At 35.2% G+C, this 20,528-nt stretch overlaps 1 protein-coding gene across 5 annotated transcripts in view; it reads right to left on the bottom strand.

Moving 5' to 3' along the window:
- The window catches only part of CHL1 (cell adhesion molecule L1 like), a 193,895-nt gene that overhangs the window by 47,099 nt on the left and 126,268 nt on the right, over positions 1-20,528 (bottom strand). For 4 of the 5 annotated variants that reach the window (XM_041764398.1, XM_041764399.1, XM_041764397.1 and 1 more), the window contains exons 6-9: positions 8,694-8,816; positions 7,459-7,629; positions 6,461-6,508; positions 4,596-4,716 (exon numbers count right to left, since the gene is read on the bottom strand). In XM_041764398.1, coding sequence (XP_041620332.1) covers positions 4,596-4,716; positions 6,461-6,508; positions 7,459-7,629; positions 8,694-8,816 — 463 coding nt within the window. The remainder of the gene's footprint in view (positions 1-4,595; positions 4,717-6,460; positions 6,509-7,458; positions 7,630-8,693; positions 8,817-20,528) is intronic. The other variant, XM_041764400.1, reaches the window with a different exon arrangement.

Raw genomic sequence — 20,528 nt, 5'->3', positions numbered from 1 at the left:
ACTTATAACTTGTCACACATTAAAAGGATAACTTTCTCCACCTTAGAGAGGAAAATGGGAGTGGGGAATCAACCCAGCTGGGTTTAAGAAAAATCCCAGTACAGGAAAACTAGACAAATGAAGGATGGATGCTTTCTATGACTCTTGTGATTGAAAAACTATGTGGAGGAGTGTCCAAGTGGCTCAGTTGATTGAGTGTCCAACTCTTGGTTTCAGCTCAGGTCATGATCTCAGGTTGTGGGATCAAGCCCCCTGTTGGGCTCCACACTTAGCAGGAAGTCTACTTGAGATTCTCTCTCTCTACGTACCCCTCCCACCTGTGTCTCTCTCCCTCTCTCTCTCTAAAATAAACAAATAAAACCTTTTTAAAAATTATATGAAAAGCACTGATGGCTGATTTTAACTGATAATTTGTTTTCTCCTCTTCAGTTGGCTATATGGATGTAATAAACTTTATTTTGCTATTTTTATTGATGCTGCTTTTTCTTCCTCACTCTATTTTTATTATTAATAGCTACAAGATACTGATATATTCCAAAGACAGACATTATTATCATCACTTTACCAATGAGGATTCTGAGGCTCCAAGAAGTTAGTTCATGTGCTTAATGTCAGTAGGGTAATAAATGACATGTTAAAACTTAAGTCTGCCTAACACTAAACTTGTTCTTTTTACCACTGTGTTCTATTTTATTTGTGAATTTTGTTTTTTTCCATCTCCTTTTCCTTCCTGTGTATTCTTGGAATATATGCTTGTAGCCAAATTAATTAGCTACTAGTTGATAACTGAACGATTACCTCATATTGTTTCTGTCAATTATCTCAGATTGTTTGTATTGATAAGGCAACGGGTAAAATAATTCCATTATTATGCAAATAAATATACTGGAGGTAAAGCTGCAGATCCGTTAATTTACACAGATTTGCTCTCTTCCCCTTGTCCACTCAAGGCTTGAGTGCTTAACTGCCTTATAGATTGGGAACCACTACTTTATATCTGACCAGCCTGCGAGCACAGGGCACACTTCTGTGGGAAACAAAAATGATGCTCAGACAGGCAGCTGTGAGAGGATATTAGCTGCCGGCTCCTGAGCACACCACCTAACAGGATGCAGGGCTCAAGTCTCCTAACTGCTTGCTTTCTACACCATCTGTCAAAGTGGCGGTTTGCCAAATTACAGGCTGCTCTGGACCTTGGTTCCTCCAAATCAGTTTTTCCATGAGTCCAGGCTTTAATAGTGCAAGCATCTCACTTTTCGTAGGATTTTTTTTTCCCTTTGGCCAGCCCTTGAAAACTAGTCTAATCCTCTCTACCTATCCCCTGAAGAAACAGAATAAAATGATTACCTATTAGTATCAGGTGAACATGAGACCTAATTTACTTAGGACATACATATCCCATTCCAAGAATGTCTAGTTATATTCTTGTCAAATTTTTTCTTTCCATTTTTTTAAAAAAATTAAGGTATATTTACTAACAGTATTTGAGTAATGAAATTTTGAGGGAAAATATACTGCTTAATCCCTTTTAATATACAAATATTAAATACACTACCTCATAATCTCAAATTTTTGTTCAGGTCCTTGTCCAGCCAATTTTTGTTTGTATACTTCCTTATAGACTTCCTACATTTTTACAATGTAACATCTTGCAACAGAATCATACCTAGCTTAAACTCATGACTTTACAAAACACAAAGGAAAGAGAGAGACAAAATAGTTTTAGCCCAATAATCAAAAGAGGGAAGAGACACTATCCCCCTCTAATCCTAATGAAGATTTTACAGGGTGGGGGTGAGTATGAACTGGCACATTAATGTGCACTTTCCACTCACTGCATCTTCTTCTGAATGAGATTCATAGTGTCATTTTAATGATTCAAAATTTCTGCCTTGTTCACAGAATCTATAGAATAGAAACTCTGTTTAGTTTTTCCTGTTTTAATTAATAGTATCAACATACTCATTATGACTAACCATTTACTGAAATATCTACTACAGTCTAGTTCTTCAGATTCAGAAACAATGCCAATCTTTGCTCCCCCCACCCCACTACCTCCCTTAACTGAACAAAACAGTTCATTTTGTTGAAATATACTGAAATCGTTAAATTTAGAGGTAGTTTAGGTCTGGAGGAAGACAGGATTGAATTCCAGCTCCACTTTACACTGAGTTTGAAGAAGTGAATTCAAGCCTCTGGGTTTTACTTACCTAACCTGCAAATGGGAATAATGATAGTCCTGACATGTGGTGAGGGTAAAATGAGCTAATGCATGCAAAGTACAAATTACAGTGCCTAACGCATAATGAAGAGTACAACATCCAGGTTATAATGACTTTTGTTACTACAGAATATTTATGGCTTAAAACTTCTTAGAAAACAATTTCTAAAGAACTCTAAAAATTTTATATGTAAAATCTTAAAAAGGACCAGGTAAGATAGATTACCCAACACAAACCCAGTGTAAGAAGAAATCAGTTCAGGTGAAAACTCTAACAATCCATCAGGAATCATTCCATCCCAAGAACAACAGACATTTACGTCCTCTTCCTTTTTATATATTGTTTCGTGACACTGCATTTTGTAAAAAAGCTCACGAGAACATTTCTGTTATTTTGAAAATCCATGCAGTTCCCAGCTAACTTAAGAGGTAATTTAAGGCATGTGTGGGAAAAAGAAAAAAGAATCACTGAAATGTTCAGACTGCCCAAAGAGTCAACCAAGAATAGTGATGAATCCTGAAAGAACTGAATTGCTACTACTGTAAACACTTATAAATAAGAACAACAGAGCAGGTGGTTACCATCATGATTCAACTGAACCTGAGGCTTTCATCTTCTCACATAATACAGAGATCAAACTTTCCCAACAGAAGCCATTATCATAAAGAACATCTAACTAATTAACATCAAATGCACTTTGGCAATTTCAAGCAAGTAAGGAAACTGTATCTTTTTTAAAAAAGATTTATTAATGATTTGAGAGAGAGAAAGCAAGCAAGGGGAGGGGTGGAGGATGAGGGAGAGAGAGAAAATCCCAAGCATACTCCCTAATTAGAGGTGAGCTGTATGATGCTGGCTCAATCTCATGACCCTGAGATCATGACTTGAGCCAAAATCAAAAGTTGGGTGCTTAACCAACTGAGCCACCCAAGTGTCCTGCAACGTGTATATTTTTGCTAGATGGAAAGAGACATTTGCAAAGCTTAGGGGTTGCAAAACCATTAAAATTGACTCTTTTTCTTCAAAAACCAACTTAAAATCACTCATTGAGAATATATGCTGAATTATGAATGAATACAATTTTTAACATTTCAAATTCTTCTTCACTAACCAGGCACCCAGCTATAAGAAGCCCTTAGCCTCCAAGCTAATTATGTAAACTCGGGTATTGGGATGGTGGAATGTATTTTGCCATGATATTCCCAATGGTAATGGCAAAGGATATGTGGTGGTGGTAAACATATAGGGATGGTGGCAGGGAAGAGGCAACCTTTCATGACTAAGAATTAAATAAGATGGCCCAGGCAGCCCGGGTGGGGTTTAGCCACCTTCAGCCCAGGGCCTGATCCTGGAGACCCAGGATCGAGTCCCATGTCGGGCTCCCTGCATGGAGCCTGCTTCTCCCTCTGCCTGTGTCTCTGCCTCTCTCTAATAAATAAAATCTTTAATAAATAAATAAATAAATAAAGCCCTTATTTGCATAGACTTAAATACTTATTCAACAAGTATAACAATTTTCAAGAGATGATCAAGCGAAATTTCCTTAGTATTTTTTTGGAGGTTTTGGTAATATGCATTGATTTTTCAGATATGAAAATGTTGAGTTAGTTATATTATTAAGTGAAGCTCTTTAAAATTACATGGTCCAGAGACACCTGGGTAGCTCAATGGTTGAGTGTCTGCCTTCAGCTCAGGGCCTGATCCCGGAGTCCTGGGATCTGGTCCTGCATCGGACTTCTTGCATGGAGCCTGCTTCTCCCTCTGCCTGTGTCTCTGCCTCTCTCTCTCTCTCTCTCTCTCTCTCTCTCTCGCCCTCTCTCTCTCTCTGTGTGTGTGTGTGTGTCTGTGTGTGTGTGAGTTCTCTCATGAATAAATAAATAAATAAAATCTTTAAAAAAATACATGGTCGGGGCCTCCTTGTATGGAAAGGTCAGCAGGGTGAAATAATAGATAAATAAGGCTCATTGGAAGCTGAAAAGGAATCGGAGCTCATAGCTTAACATGAAAGAGTGGGGCAAAATGTGAGAGCAGAGAGACAAAAACCGAGCACCAACAGTAAGAGGCTGACAACTAACAACCTTGGGCTCCAAGGATGGCGTCTCCCCACTGACTTAGGTAAGGAGAATGTTGTCATTGTCACCTCCATTCACACTATCACAAACTGACAGAGCAATCTAATTATAAATCAATCTCAGTCACAGCCTGAAGTCTGTAGAAGTCAAGTGCAAATTACTTTCTCCAGAAATGTAGTAACAGAATTTTTTTTTAAAGAAATCATTTAAAAATGTGTACAGAGGATTAACTGCTTAACTGATGCATTCTTCTTTACAGAAATGGATGGACAAAGTCATGAATAGGGGTCAAGTTACTCACAGGCCTTCGGCAAAACACTCAAGCAGCAGGGTGTCCCCTTTGAGGATGGTGACTGAAGACTCACTGCCACTTTCAACAGGAGGCAATAGCAGTCTGGGTTTTCTTTGCTTGATCGAATTTGCTATAATATAGAAAAAAAAGTCACATATTTGTTCCAAACAAAGAGGGTTCCAAACAAAATCTGTGGCACTCAATCTTCCTTAAAACATACTTAAACGTATTGTACCTCTGTATCTATACGTAGATATATTTTTTAATATATTACCACTTAAATAGTCTCCATTCTTACCATGAAGCATGGGTCATCCTTCAGATGCATTAACTTAAGGTAGCACCAAGTTTTAAGAAGGTTACGACTTACACCACATCTTCAAATTTCAGAAGTTCAAGATAATTGGTTTCTTGATGAAGACCCATAAAAGTTAACTGATAGCCCATGATTTATAGTCTACGCTTGAATCATACCTGGCCATGTTGATGGCTGTATATGTATTTTTATTTAATTTAATGTACCTAAGTATTTGATAAGATTCTTGTTATGATACATTTAATTTCCAAGGCCTTGCTCCCAGAAATTCTGATTCAGGAAGTGTGTAGTGGACACCATGTACTTGTGAAGGTATCAAGTTCTGTGAAGTGCCTTTATTTATATTCTTAGCTCCTCAAAGAGAAACACTGTTTTAGGGAATGATTAGGGAGCACTCTCACTAACTACATGTTGAAATGTTCCATTTGTTACTTTCTCAAGAATACTTTTCAAATACAATGGCAAATGAGAATTTGATTTTTCAATGTAAATTTTAACAATATTTCCAAATGTTCACTCAGATTGTTTTTTTCCATCCAATGTGGGTGTGATTTGACATAATATGGAAAGTGTAAACAGCTGACATTCAGAGTAGAGAAATGAAAGGCATAGGTAGCAAGGTACACATGCTATGGTCCTTACAATTATGTTTATTGAAAAATAATTGTTGAACATACACTTGATGCAATTATTTTTACTGAATGGTAAAAAATATAACATACATGACTGGGTTATTGACCTCAATGGTAATGAAGTTGGGGATGTATAATCAGTCTACTGTCAAACAGAGGGTGCAAGCAAAAAAGACCCCGATCCAGCCCTTGTGATGTTGCCAGTATGTGTACCAGTTATCTAGATTAAACCACTCGTCCCAGTGATATAAAGGACGTGTGTTGCATTCAAGTAAAGGATTCTTCTCAGCGTGGAAAACTAGCTTACTATATAACTCAGGTTTACTCAGGCATCTTCCATTAAACACTAGTTCTAGTAGATGTTCTGTGGGGGGGGGGGGATGAAGTATTTCACAGACAAATGAGTTTGGAAAATGTGGCAGACTGTATTCTTTCTCAAAGTCACAGTGGACAGTCCCATGTTCAGTATTCTGAGAAGTCTTACTAGAAAATAACCACTTAACTTTCTTAAGTCTAGTGTTTCTCTACTTCTGTTGATACACAACCATTTCTTTTTCCTTCCTGCACATAACAGCTATCCATCAAAATGTCACCCAACAATGACAGACATTTTGGGAGATGCAAAATAATCACTCAATTAAAAATATGCATAATGTATGTGAGTGTATGTATATTTATCTATATGAATTATATTATAGTTATAGTTATACATTTACATAGTGATGAATTTATAATATCACTCCTTCGCTTAAGTATAAGGAAGGAGGGGATAATAGAAACCTCTATGCTAAGGGGTTTTCCATTACAGAAATATTAGTATTTTAATATGCTAATGAAAGTATTAAAGGAAAAATTTAAATTCTGAAATGACAATGAGCTACTAGAGGTAAAAATAAATGCTAACACTCGTCATGTGATCAACTTACCCTTGGAACCAATTTCTGTGGATGAACTTGAGTCATTAGCATGCCTTACTGAAATAAAAAAAAATGAAAGAAAAAACTCACAAACATAATGGTAGATGCTGATATCAATAATGAATGAAAAGTCACAATTTTCTCTTAGAAAGATTACAAAATGAGATATAACCATGCTTCACTAGAACATCATCTTAGAGGATATATTGGAAAAAAAATTCTAATGAACTTAATCTTGAACTACCACAGATGAATCCAGGTCAAGTGAACACACATTACAGCTTTGTTAAAGAGAATTGAGGCTGCTAAAAGGGATGCTATAGTGAAGCCCTGGCATAGTGTATCTACACATAACAATGGAAAAAACCATGAACCAAATTAGACAATGGAATGGTAATGCCAACTTCCAACTCTACTGGAGCCAATTTTTCAGTCAGTGAACTGTTGGGGATTATCTCTGCCCTTTGAATCTTATGGTTCTTTCTCCCACTAATGAGTTTTTCCCATTTGGGAACCCAGACTGGCATCTGCAGAATCAAGTTGGGAAGAGAAGCAATTCAAATAACTTTGCCAATTTGGGAAGGACAACAAAGCTTGATGTGATAAAAATTGTAATAGTCATTCTTTTTATTTTTGACTCTGATTTTCTTCCACATTTGCAGCATGCTGGTTACTCAAGATCACAATGCATCAAAGCCTGAGACTCGTTTCAGAAACCCCGGAATATTGCTGTGTATTTCACCCACTGCAAAGGAACAGATCCTGAAGACGTCAAATGAAATATATACTTGTGCTGTGAATTGAGATTTGATTTTCTGGCTCTGAGAGGCAGAGCTACTGTAGATCTGCAGCTGCAGATGTCTCTTTCATCTGGATGAAGTCTCTAGAGTTGAACTAAACAATGGTGGAAAATATCGACCCAGCTTTAACTGGCTTCAGCCAGAATGAAATTACAGGCACATTTGTATTCAGCATTCACGATGGAACGATAAATTATTTGGACTTACAACTGTTAACTGTTAGTTTCATTGGCATTTTCTGCACAATAGTCCTCAATCTTGGGAATGCGGCAAAGCAACAGTAATCATTCCGACTGTCTTTTTCTTCCACATTTGCAAAGTACAGATCTCCCTTTTGACTCATGTATACTCTTTCATCTTGTTCAATGTGTTCTAATTCTGGAAAGAAAATCTTGTCATTAATAGGGGCAATGGTCCTTTATTGTGCCTCATCCTCCTTCTTCATTTTCCTTTCTTCCCTATTATTTCACTTCATTTTCTTTTTCATGCTTGCTCTTCCTATTCCTCACAAATCTGGTCTTACAATAAAAACAATGAGTGAGAAGTAAACACAAAACAATAAAACAACAAACCCTCTGGGAGCATGCTTTCCACCATTAACCAAAGAAGTCTGCTGGTAGACAACCAGTCTCTACAATCTACCTCTCCTTGCCATTGAAGCCTCTGCTTCTGTAATGGCTTATCTGAAAACTGGTTTAATTGGTCCAATCAAACAGATCTCCCCAAAAGTTGTGTTTGAGATACTAATCTGTCTTTCCTCGATGCAATCTGGAGAGTTCTAGGGTGATTGGAGTCTGGAATGTCTGGCTGCAGCCAAGAATAGTTTCTTTCAGTTTCTTCCAAGTATTGCACAAATATTATCATTTTCTCCATGGGCCACAGTGAGAAAACATTTATGACACATTGTGAAGGCACATGCCAGAAGGATTTTATAAGAAGCTGGAATTTCAACTCGATAGTTAATACAATTTTTTTTTTGGTGAATTAAACACAAAGGTTAATGCTAGTTTCTCTGGGTCACTGTATGTAGCAGGTAGAGCATTATTAAAATAGAAATATAAAGCTAGCAACAAAGACCCAGGCCATCCTCAACTTTGACATAATATTCCAAAATTAAGTTATTTGGAATATAGAAAGTATTTTTTTCATAGACATACTTTACCACATCAATAGCTTCTCTCTTTCAGATATGATAAAATCTAAAGATATATTTAAGGGTTTTCTAGTGTTTTCACGTATATCCTTAACAGGATAGTTAAAACTTGGAACACACTATATAGATGGATATAATTTTTTAAAATCTATTTTATTCCATATTTGATAATATTTTTCTTTTTTTCCACTTTCATAATCTTACATTATTTTTTAATCTTTGTTCACCTATGCTATCTGACATGATGCATGAAATTAAAATCCTATCGATGGAACAGAATGTTACTTACCAATATTCATCCAGTAAATGTGTAAAGGTGGAAGGCCTTTGGGAGGGTTGCATTGGAGGACAATTGGATCTCCCTCCTCCACTTCAAGAGGGTCAATTTTTTCTTTTGGGAATTTTGGAACATCTAGTATAAAAAATCATTTGGGACAATATTTTAAAAATTAACTTTTAATGTTAGAAGTAATATATTAAAACCTTCTTTTTTAAAAATAGAGTATTTTTAATAAATTCAATGCCCCAAATCTTGGTTTTCATATCTCCCCTGCAGAAGAAAATATTGTTAAGAGTCTAGGGTACAACCTTATGTAATTTTCAAAGTGCTCCAACAGTGACACCTGAGTTGCTCAGTGGTTGAGTGTCTGCCTTCAACTTAAGTCGTGATCCTAGAATCCTTGTATCAAGTCCCATATTCAGCTCCCCTCAGGGAGCCTGCTTCTCTCTCTGCCTATGTCTCTACCTCTCTCTGTGTCTCTCATGAATAAATAAATAAAATCTTTAAAAAATAGATAAGTTAAAGTGCTCCTACATTTTACAAATGTAGAAAACAAATATTTTTGCTGTGTTACATCAATTGGGAACAATATGCTTGTTCATGTTTCTCTACATGGAGATAAAAGGTGAGTTTAAATTCTAATAGATATCATATCTTTTTTTCTTCAAACACTGTGATTTATTTTCTAGGCAGATATATCTTCTCTGTCTCTGGCTTTATTGTGGAGACTTGAATGTGATGGGCAAATATTCCATTCAAAATATAACCAAGCTAAATTAAAAATTCAAAGCCCACAGAAGGAAAATGGTACAAATAACAATGAAAAGACAAACATGATCAGTTTAAGTTTCTAAGAGAAACTTCCACATTGGAATCACTCCCAGGAAATGAAATTTCAAATGAAATGGAATTGATGAAGGAAAGGAGACTTTGCAATATTTTAACATATTGTTTCCCATGCTGGAGACACTTTCCTAAAAAAGCAACACAATTACAATGGGAATATAAGTCACAATATGCAGAATTTGAAATCCAGCATAAATGTGTGATTATTTTTATGAAATTATTTACAAGGTAGTTTTAAGAATATTCAAAATGGGCACTTCTGGTGGCTCAGCTGTTTAGCGCCGCCTTCAGCCCAGGGCCTGATCCTGGACATCCAGAATGGAATCCCATGTCGGGCTCCCTGCATGGAGCCTGCTTCTCCTTCTGCCTGTGTCTCTGCCTCTCTCTCTCTCTCCCTGTGCCTCTCATGAGTAAATGAATAAAATCTTAAAAAAAAAAAAAAAAGAATATCCAAAATGTATTCTGCTTTAACACTCTATTGATATGTTTAGATTTTATTAGGGGACTTTGAGTGATAGAATTACTGAGGCTCTTATAGAAGATGAGGACCTTAAGGTATCTATAACATTGCTGGCTTGAAGGAATTTATATGGGGTATTCTATCTTTGTATTTCATTCCTAAATGGTGGTTCACAAAAGATTATCATTATTCTTGGAAGTCTAAAGATATATACTCATTTATTATCAAATTATTCTTGAGGAGCTTTGTGCATTTCGGATGTATTTGTTCTCTTGACCCACAACCCTGACCCCAATTCCTTAGTGGTTGAAGGAATTTGCTGACATTTCTCTTATTGATGCACCAGCTAGTTACAATGCATTGCTTTTTGTCTAAATTCAAGGACCCTTCAAGGCTTAGCACTGCAAGGACAGTGGGTTATGCACAGTGCCTTTCCCAACTTAGAAGGCAGGCTTCAGTGATGTCACAGTCCTCAGTGGATTTCCTCTTTGCCAACCCATTGAAGCAGATTTCTCTTGGCAAGGCTGGAAATATATTTGAAATGGCAACTATCTTGGAATCAGGCTTTTGCTCCAGGTAGCATGAAATTTCCACCAAAAGACGGGAAAAAAAGCAAGTTTAGGACATTCACTATGGTAAGATCTTGTAGATAAAATATCAATGCCACCCTATTTGGTAATGCCTTAGCTTTGACTGAGAACAAATGCTATACAAATAATTTTGTACAAAGTATACCTCATTGAAAGCATTGTGCAGAACCTTACAAAATTGTTATGTGCCCAAAGCTCTAAATTCAAATCACTTTTTTAGTGTAACTTGCTATAATTGAAGCCCCATGTTCTTTGGTATTGAAGCTAACAGTGGTGTTGGATAGCTACTGAATCTGTTTATACTCAGATACAAGAGGCAACAGAGGAGAGAAACATAGAACAGACAAAGAAAAGAGCCTGTAATCCTGTTTTATAACAAGCAAACTTTACAATGTTTTATAGGAATACATAGTTCCCTGGGTGATATCTATTGTAAAGTAGCTAATTAATAAGATATATAAAGCCTTAATTGGAGAGCTGCCCCCTCAGAGTATTCAGAAAGATCTAATGATTCAAACAGATAGTACTGCCAGTGAAGCACTATCATCCATGCATTAATTAAATCTGGATTATAAAATTCTAATTCCAAAGACGTAAATATGTAATTCAACTGACTACCGAGGCATCAATAATAAAAATAAATAAAATAAAATTTATAAGTCTATCAAACCCTTTATGACATACCATCAATCTTTGGAATAGTGTTTGACCAAAGATGAAATGAATATCAGGAAACAAGGGAAGGATATTTATATGTTTAATAATTTAAGGTCTGAAATAGATTTATAAAAGACATTAATTTGTCAGTATTTTTTATAGTCTTCTTTGACTTTGAAACTATTTAATAAGTCTGATTCCATGCTAGAAAGTGAACAATTTAATGACAACAGATAAATGTGGAATTTAATCACTGTAACTCAACAGCAGGCATAAAGTTTATCTTAATTCAAATAAAGAAATGACTCCATTTAAAAATAACTCCAGCCAATGACTTTGGCTAATTGTGTTTCTCTAGTGATAAACATTAGCATTGTTGAGTTTGAACAGATGCAATACTTTTAAAAGTGAATTGTAAACAATCATTTTTCTTTTGTGTAAGGTAACTACATTGCTTTAGCTTGCCAACATATTTTAAATGAATTTTCCATCAACAGTAAAAACACAATCACTTCATTATGTTTAACTAACGCTGGACTTGACCATGATATGGCCTTTCCACAAAGAAATCAGAATCCATTTGTCCATCAGTATCTACCTAAGCAAAAGTTTAAGAATGTTTGGAAATCCCATAATAACCAAGTCTACATGGAGTCAGTTTCCTTTATGTGTAATCTCCCTACCTATCTATCTGCATTAGGAAATCAAGTAATTGATAATACTCATCTTTTTTTTTTTTTTTACTATTCTCCAATAGGCTTTCACAGTTATTATTTAGTGTTGTAGACAAATTTGTAGTAACAACTCCAATGGCATAGGTTTCTAAAAATCCAGCCAGAATCCAGCATGAAAAAACTCTTTCAGAAACCAGTTAGATAGATAGCAGTCTTCTTATTGGAACCATCAATATAAAGTAAAACAGCAAATATAAAATTTCTAGTACCTCTACAAGTTGGGATGCTGACTGACAATGAGTTTTGAAAGTCACCATTCAATTCTTTTAACCTAAGATATTGAAAAAGTAACATTTTTGTACTTGAAATGCAAATGACTCCTAAAAAATATATTTTGTATTTATAGTACAGTATAAACTAGGTTCTGGCCCAGGCACTAAAACTAACTGGCTATGTAGCTTCAGCCCAGTATTTTTCTCCTTCTGTGTCCCCATTTACTTTTTCTCTGGGATCCTAGAGTCCTCTGAAATCATCACTCTAGACTCCTCAAAAGTCTCACTGGTTAGAAGTTTCTCAAGGGCAAGGATATTATAAAACCTAAGTTGTAGAGTCTTACCATGCCAATACGCTTAATAGTAAAGAGTAGTCATGAAATAACATCAGGATAATTTAACCTAATACAAATAGTGCCAATTAAACCACTTAAATGAAAAAGGTACAGGCAACTTAACTACTAACAAGTTACATAACTCTACAGATTGTCTTTCTCTGATACTCAAGAAATCACATCAAGTCTTCGTATACTCCTGTCTCTCTATAAGTCTGATACTCTATTGCCGAGGTATTTCCAACAAAAAAGTACAATATATCCCAGCTCATTTAGAGGATGAATTATCAAAGTACAGGCAGCACTGTATGGCATCAGGGTTATGCACATAAAACCTGGAGCCAGCTGCTTGAGGATGAAATCAGGATTCATCACTTATTATGTGATCTGAACCTGTTACTTAATATGCTTCCATTTCATCACTCAAACTGTAAGGACACCTCATTTACTGATTTGTGTCAAAGTTTAAATAAACCATTTCATATAAATCAATTAAATAGCATGGGGCACTTAAAACTCACTCAATATATGCTGGCTATTATTCAAGTATTTTCACTTCGCATGGTATACCCAGTATACCATGGTATCACCATATAGAGATAAGACGGGCAAAGGGCACAGAACATTCTTCTGCTGCACCTTCTAATTTTCCTTGTAGTTTACACTGTAACAACTTCTGTAATTTTATGTAAATATCTGGAATTAGCTTTTACAGAGGAGGAAAGGAGGAGGCCAGAAAGAAGAAACAATATGTTTTTTTCATATAGAAACTATGGTTTAATGATACCCTTCCCCATTATTGGGCAAATCTTCCTATGCCACAGAACTTTATCTATTTTGACTTATCTCTCTATTTACAGCACTGGACTGGTGAGCTTTTTGCGTTCCTTACATTTCCACTGAATGTGTTTGGGGAACTGCTTACAGTTTGACAACATTATCATGAATGTATGCCACTGAGCTCACATGCTGTATCATCACCAAATCTAGTTTCCATCTGTAAAGAAATTTAATTGATTTCCATTTCCTGTAGAGTACCCTATTAATCCATTTAGGACTACAGAAAAATAACACTGCCTTTCAGTCTATAAGCTCATAATGAATTCACGCTAAGGAAGGACACCCAATCCAGCCCATTTCATTCTAGTCATTCACACAATCTGACAGATGAGAGGAAAATCCTCAGTCTTAATTAAACCTGTAAAACTCAAACTTGTACTCCCAACACTAATATCAACACTAACAAATTGATCTTTTTTAGTTAATTTGCATATATGAGTAAATGAAATTAGCATATGCTACCAGATTCTGCTTCTGCTATCCTACCCCTCCCAAATCTGAGCAGTAAATAGCCAGAGTATGTCTTAAGGGAATTGTCCTGAGGAATCTGAGGAAACTATACAAATGTAGAACCCAGCAGACCAGAAATTCTAATTGGTTTCCATTAAGACTGTATATAGAGGATTGCATCCCTAAGCCTGCCATTTCCTAGATTATTTTAATAGTGTGTGGAAATTGCTTTTGGTACTCTTATTCATTCTTTTATTCTTTGGTCTATGAATCAATAAATCAGTCACTGATAATATGAATTCAAAGCAGCATCTGGAAGCATGCAAGGAAGGGAGAATAGCATAGCACATCTTTACCATTCTTAAGCATCCCAATTAGTACACATGACAACCAGAAGACTCCCAAATAGTATATAACTAAATATTTCAAAAAAAACTCTAGAGAATTTACATATGGATTTCCTGATAGCACTATTTGTAACAGCCAAAAGTTGGAAACAGTCCAATGGACATCCACTGGTCGTGAATGAATAAACAAAGAGTGGTACATCCATATGATATAATATTATTTAGCTATAAGAAGGAGGAAATTATTGATATATGCTAAAACATGAATAAATCACAAAAACTCGCTAGGTGAAAGGAGATAGATGGAAAAAATCACGGTATGATTCCATTTATATGAAATGTTCAGAAAAAAATTTACTAAGTCAGAAAGTAGATTTGTGACTGTCTGAGGCTAATGGGGATGGGAAGAGAGAATACCTACAAATGGGGATAAGGAATCTTTGGAGGATGATGAAAATGTTCTAATATTAAATTTTGATAATGGTCATACTAAAAATTTATTTTAGAGACTCACTGATATTATATTCAAAACTGATAAAATTTATGATATCTACATGATGCCTCAAAAAGTTGGTTTAAAATTTCAGAAAGAAAAATCACTACAGGCTGAAACAGAGTAGGGATACTAAATGGAAAAGGCTGATTTGTGCTCGGAAGGACAGGCAGTACTGTCTGTATATCATCAGAATCATGTATATCATCATTTTCACTCTGCTGATGGTCGTCAAAATGAAGGCTAGAAAGACCTCCTTGCTCCCCAAACTCACTTGCCACATCCACAGGATAGAAATTTTTTGAGGACAGTCTTTGTTTTGTTCACTGCTATCTCTCAAATTACTAGAAAAGTGGCTGGCACATGAGAGGAGCTTAATAAAGATTTGTTGAATAATTCACTAACTCTCCATGCCATATTGTGGAAAATCCATTTAGTTAAATGATTTTTTTCCATGTTTGAAAACAGTACATTTTGTTTGTTTGGTTGGTGTTTCTTTTGCTCTTTCATTTCCTAGCAAACTCAACTGCAGTGTTATTGAAAGCAGAAAGCTGAACATCGGATATAAAGGTTTCCATTTGTAGGGAGTAATAACAGGATTTTCAGTTATTGTCCTCAGGTGAAAACTTAGGTGCCTAAAGCCATTAAGGCTGGTCTAATGAAAACTTTAAGAAATCAGATGAAACTCTAAAATTCTAATCACAAATTTTCTATCGATGTAGAAGAATTGACTCTCTATAGCTTAAGAAAAGAATCGATTGATAAAGGTTGTAGGAAGCTTTAAACAGTCTCTGATTTATAAGCCCCTAAGAACTAGGGTAGCAGTCTTATTCAACATAGAAATGATTGCAGGAAGCTGTTAGATGATGAAGTAATTTCAGGAGAGACTGCAAATGATGCATAAGAAACCTAATTTATTTTGCTCTTTTCTACAGCAGCAGAAAAACAGGGTAATTACCTACTACATAGCTCACATGTAACTCTCATCTCTTCACTGCAATGCTAGCAGATTCAGGCCAGAATTATCCTCACATTGTTCACCCCTTTACTTGGTCTGCTTAGATAATGAGAGAAAATATTTTTTAAAACCCTTTAATTGCAGAATCTTCTACTAAAATGTGCCATTTGCTTCTCTGCAAAGCTACTGCCTTTTCCTTTGTGTCTCCATAGCAACCATCAGAGTTCAGGTTGGGGATCACACTAATGCCTTGCCTTCTACAACAGATTTTTAATATTGCTCTCTCACACACGTATCTTATTTCAGTTCTTTTAGTTAATTAGATGGTAGATTATACGGGTATAGTCAGACTACAATATATAGTTTTATAAAATAAACTAATACATGGATAATTATATCTGTCTAGTTTTATGATCACGACCACAAATTTCATGGTAATACGTTCTGATCCTGAATTCATGAACATCTCCTAGTGAATGTCACTTCAAACCTAAATTCCTGAGTCCAGTTTCCAAGTTTATATGCCAATACTTTATCCATTACCATACTATAATGTCTTATTTTATAACCCAGTATATCTAATTCAGACAAATAAGTATGTTATTTGTTAATTTTGCATATATAACAAGGCCATTTGTAAAAAATAAAAAGAAACAAAGAGATACAGCACTCTTTTATCTACCACCCATTATACAAAAAACATAGTATCACTATTACCTTTCTGTCTGCTGCAAAATCCATCCCCTCATTCCATTAGTAGTAACTACTATCCTTAATTTTGTTTCCATCAATCTCTTGTTTTTTCATTATAATTTTCATTATAATTTTACCACATACAACCTTACCCCTAAGTAGTTTATCTTTACATATTTGAACCTGTATTAATAAAATCATATTGTATGTATTCTTCCAAGATTTGTTTTTATTGTTCAACAAATTCCTATGATTCATCAATTTCCAATGCTGAGTAACATTTTTTGTAGGACTATACCACAATAGATTTATTCATTCTTACCATGGATAGACGCATGTTTTTCCCAATATACTTTTAATTAAAGCAATGGTACCACAAATACGCCTGATGGACATGGATGAGTGGCACACATGCATGATGAAGGAAATGGAATAGCTAGGTTACAGGTGAGAGCATCCCCAGTTAAAGAGGCAATGACAAATATTTTCCACAGACCAGGTAGAAAAGTACACCTGCCACAGTGATAGATACATATTATAGTAGTTGCACATTCCCACCTAACACTTCATAGTATTTCCCAATTTTGTGAAAATAAGTACTTTTAGTATTTGGGGCTATAGTTAATCTATTTCTGACTACTAATGATGTTGAGCACATTCTCACTGGCCATTCCAGTCTGAGGAACAAGTTTATATCTTTTGCCACTTCACTTTTTTCTTATAAAATTATTCTTTATTATTTTCTTATAAAATTATTTATAAATACACAAATTTTTATTTTTAAAAATATTTTTGTATATTTTTTATTGGAGTTCAATTTGCCAACATATAGTATAACACCCAGTGCTCATCCCAGCAGGTGCCCCCATCAGTGCCCATCACCCAGTCACTCCATCCCCTTGTCCACTTCCCCTTCCATTACCCCTTGTTAATTTCCCAGAGCATAACATTATTTTTAGTTACAGTCATTGGCAATGATTTTTTTCCCCTCTAGGTTGTAGCTTATCTCTTCTTCCTGAGGTCTTTTGATAAAAAGGGCTCTAAAAATCAAATGTGGTGAAACAATCCTTAATGATTTCCTTAACAGAGCATCAATATGTCTTATTTAAGAAAACTTCCCTACTATAAATACACTGTTCAAATCATTTTCTAATTTTTTAAAAAAGATTTTATTTATTTTTTGACAGAGAGCACAAACAGGGAGAGTAGCAGACAGAAGGAGAAGCTGACTCCCCATTGAGCAAGGAGTCTGATATAAGGAAGCTCAACCCTGAAACTCTGGGATCATGACCTGAGCTGAAGGCAGATGCTTAAAGGACTGAGCCACCCAGGCACTCCCATTTTCTCATTTTTAAGAACATTTTTTTGCCTTTCAAAGTTCAATCCACTTGAAATGGATTTTTTTATATTATGTGGTATAAGACTCCAAAGAAATGTGTCTTTACATGGACAATCAGTTGTTCCACCCCATTTTGTTTGGAAGGAAGGAAGGAAGGAATGGCAGGCAGAGGGAAGGAGGGAGGGAAAGAGAAGAAGAGAGAAAGAGGGAGGAAAAGAGAGAGAGTGAAGGAGCAAGAAAGGGGAAGAAATCTACACTAGTGTTTCCATAGTGCTTTCATATGAACAAGGGTTTGTTTCTGGCTTCTCTATGCTGTTCTATCTATCTAACCCTGTGTAAAGCCATGGTGGCTTAATTACTAAAGTTTTACATTGAGCCTTGTCATCTGATAAGGAAGTTTCTACCAAATTCTACCCTTTGCTCCTCAAATATATTGTGAATCAGCTGGTTACATTCCACAAACAGATCAAAAACAAATTAAAGATTTGGATTTCAATTATTCTATATATCAGGTCTTGGAGACTTGACATTTTAGCTTTACTGACTCTTCAAATTCATGAAAAAAATATTTTTTTCTATTTATCTAGATCTTTTAAAAATATTTTTCAATAAATGTATGTATTTTTCAACTACAAAGGTTTCACAATTGCTTGTTGGATTTATTTTCTGCTTCTGTTATTATTTTATCCCTTCAATCTCTTTTGAATTTATCATGTTACCTTAAGTTAGCTCATGCATTTTCTTTTTTTTTTTTTAAGAGTTATTTATTTCTTTTTTTTTAATTCATGAGAGACATAGAAGGATAAGCAGGCTCCTCCCTGGGAGCCCGATGTGGGACTCCATTCTGGGACCGGGACCACGCTCCAAGCCAAAGACAGGAGCTCAACTGCTAAACCACTCAGGCATCCCAGCTCATGCATTTTCATCTTAAAAGTATGTTACCTAAAAAGCTTAGATCATTAATTTTCATCATTTCTCATTTTCTATTGTATGTTTCTAGGATGAAAAACATCCCTCTAAATAGTGCTTTACCTGCTTCAAGCATGTTCTGTTATGTAGAATTTCTACTACTGTCACTTCAAAATAATGTTCTATTTTCTTTTGCCATTTCTTATTTGACCTATGAGTTACTTAGACATCTATTTATTAATTTTCAAGGATCTAAGACTTCTCTAATTTTGTTTTTATTATTGATTTCTAATTTAAATGCCCTTGGGTCATATTTACTTCATAGCTAACATGTCATCAAGTATTGAAAAAAAAAGCATTCTGCAGGTTTAGGTACAATGTTCTCTATATGTTCATTAAATGGACCTTATGTGTAGGTTCTTTAAATCTTCCACAGACCTACAGTTGTTTTCTCTGCTTTAACTACCAAAATATGAAATACATTTGTTAATATCTCTCATTATTATGATAGATGTGTCCATTTCCACTTTTAATTTATTTTTGTTTTATATATTTTAGTATTACATATGCCTAGGGAATTAATCTTCAAGAAGCCTTTTAAAAATAGTTTTGACTGATAATTAATTCAGATATTCCTATTTTGTTCTGAATCTCATTTATCTAGAACATCTTTTCCATTGTTTAGTCTCAACAATTCTGTAGCTTTATGAATTAGATGTGTTATGCAGTAAACAATTTATATCTTTCTCAAAAAACAAAACAAAACAAAAACACGTGAAGCATTTAGTCTATTACTTTCATCTTCAATTAATCATATATTTGTATTTGCATAGTTTTTTCTTTCTTTTTCTCACATTTCTTACTTTTTTTCTTTTTCTCCCTCAAAAAACACAGTCTGTTAATCATTCATCTCTTATTCTATACTTTTAATGTAATTACTTTATAAATCTTAAGATGCAGACTTTATTTGTAATACTCTAAATTTGATCTATCTTCTCTCTCCTAGAATAATGTGAGAATTTTATATTGTAATTTCAATCCAATTACCTGTCCCAATTTTTAGGATAAGACACACATATTTTTCAGTATGTGTTTTTCTAAGATTTGTGTATATACTGACCTGCCCCAGCCACCCCCAGCATAAAGCATCCACATCCTGGAAGGTCTGTGACTTTGAGACTCTCCAGTGTCTACAAGTCTACAGGAAGAAATTGCCAAAGAAAAGCTGTTGGCAGTGTTCTACATAAGAATTTACTCAGTAAAGATTTTAGTTAGTCATGTAATCCTGGATATGTTAAGATTAGGGAAAATAAGAGACCAAAAGTGGAATCTGGTAACCAGAGATCCCATGCTACACAGGCAATATATGCTAATGAGGAATTCTCTTAATCTTCATCATAGTTACTGATAAAAAACACCCTTCACAGTAAATCATTTACAGTTTTCCATGATTATTTATGGAAAACATTACTAATATATACTAATTGCTGGTTCTCCTCTCCTAATGGGCACTCGTATTACTGAAGTTAAGTAGGGCTACATACAATTTGCTTTGCCCCCACAAAACAAACTGAGTAGAAACTGCCTGTACAGTTTCTTGTTGGAAGTAATTTTTCATGCTCTCTGCCTCAAACTCTGACCCATGTGGCATCAGTTGCTATATACATGCTACAGCTACAAGATGATGCCATCTTCATCAGCCTGGACCTCTAAGAGGCTTCATAGAGAACAAAACATCTGTCCTGCAAAGCTGCCAGGCCCAAAGTCAACTGCGTGATCAGGGAACAAACACAGGGGCCTGGAAAATACTTGTTACTGAACTATAATTTAGCCACATCCAACCAATGTATTTAACTTAATTCTCATCCTATAAGGCAAAGCAGATGCTGGTTTCCCCTCTCCACCCTATGTTAGATATAAGAATACTGAAACATAGCAAAATTAGGTTGCTTTCAAAGATCATTCGCTTTTGAGGTGCCTG

Source organism: Vulpes lagopus, chromosome 7 (genome assembly GCF_018345385.1).
Source record: "Vulpes lagopus strain Blue_001 chromosome 7, ASM1834538v1, whole genome shotgun sequence".
Lineage (NCBI taxonomy): Eukaryota > Metazoa > Chordata > Mammalia > Carnivora > Canidae > Vulpes > Vulpes lagopus.
Note: the sequence above shows the minus strand (reverse complement) of the source record. Positions and strands in the feature narration are given on the sequence as shown.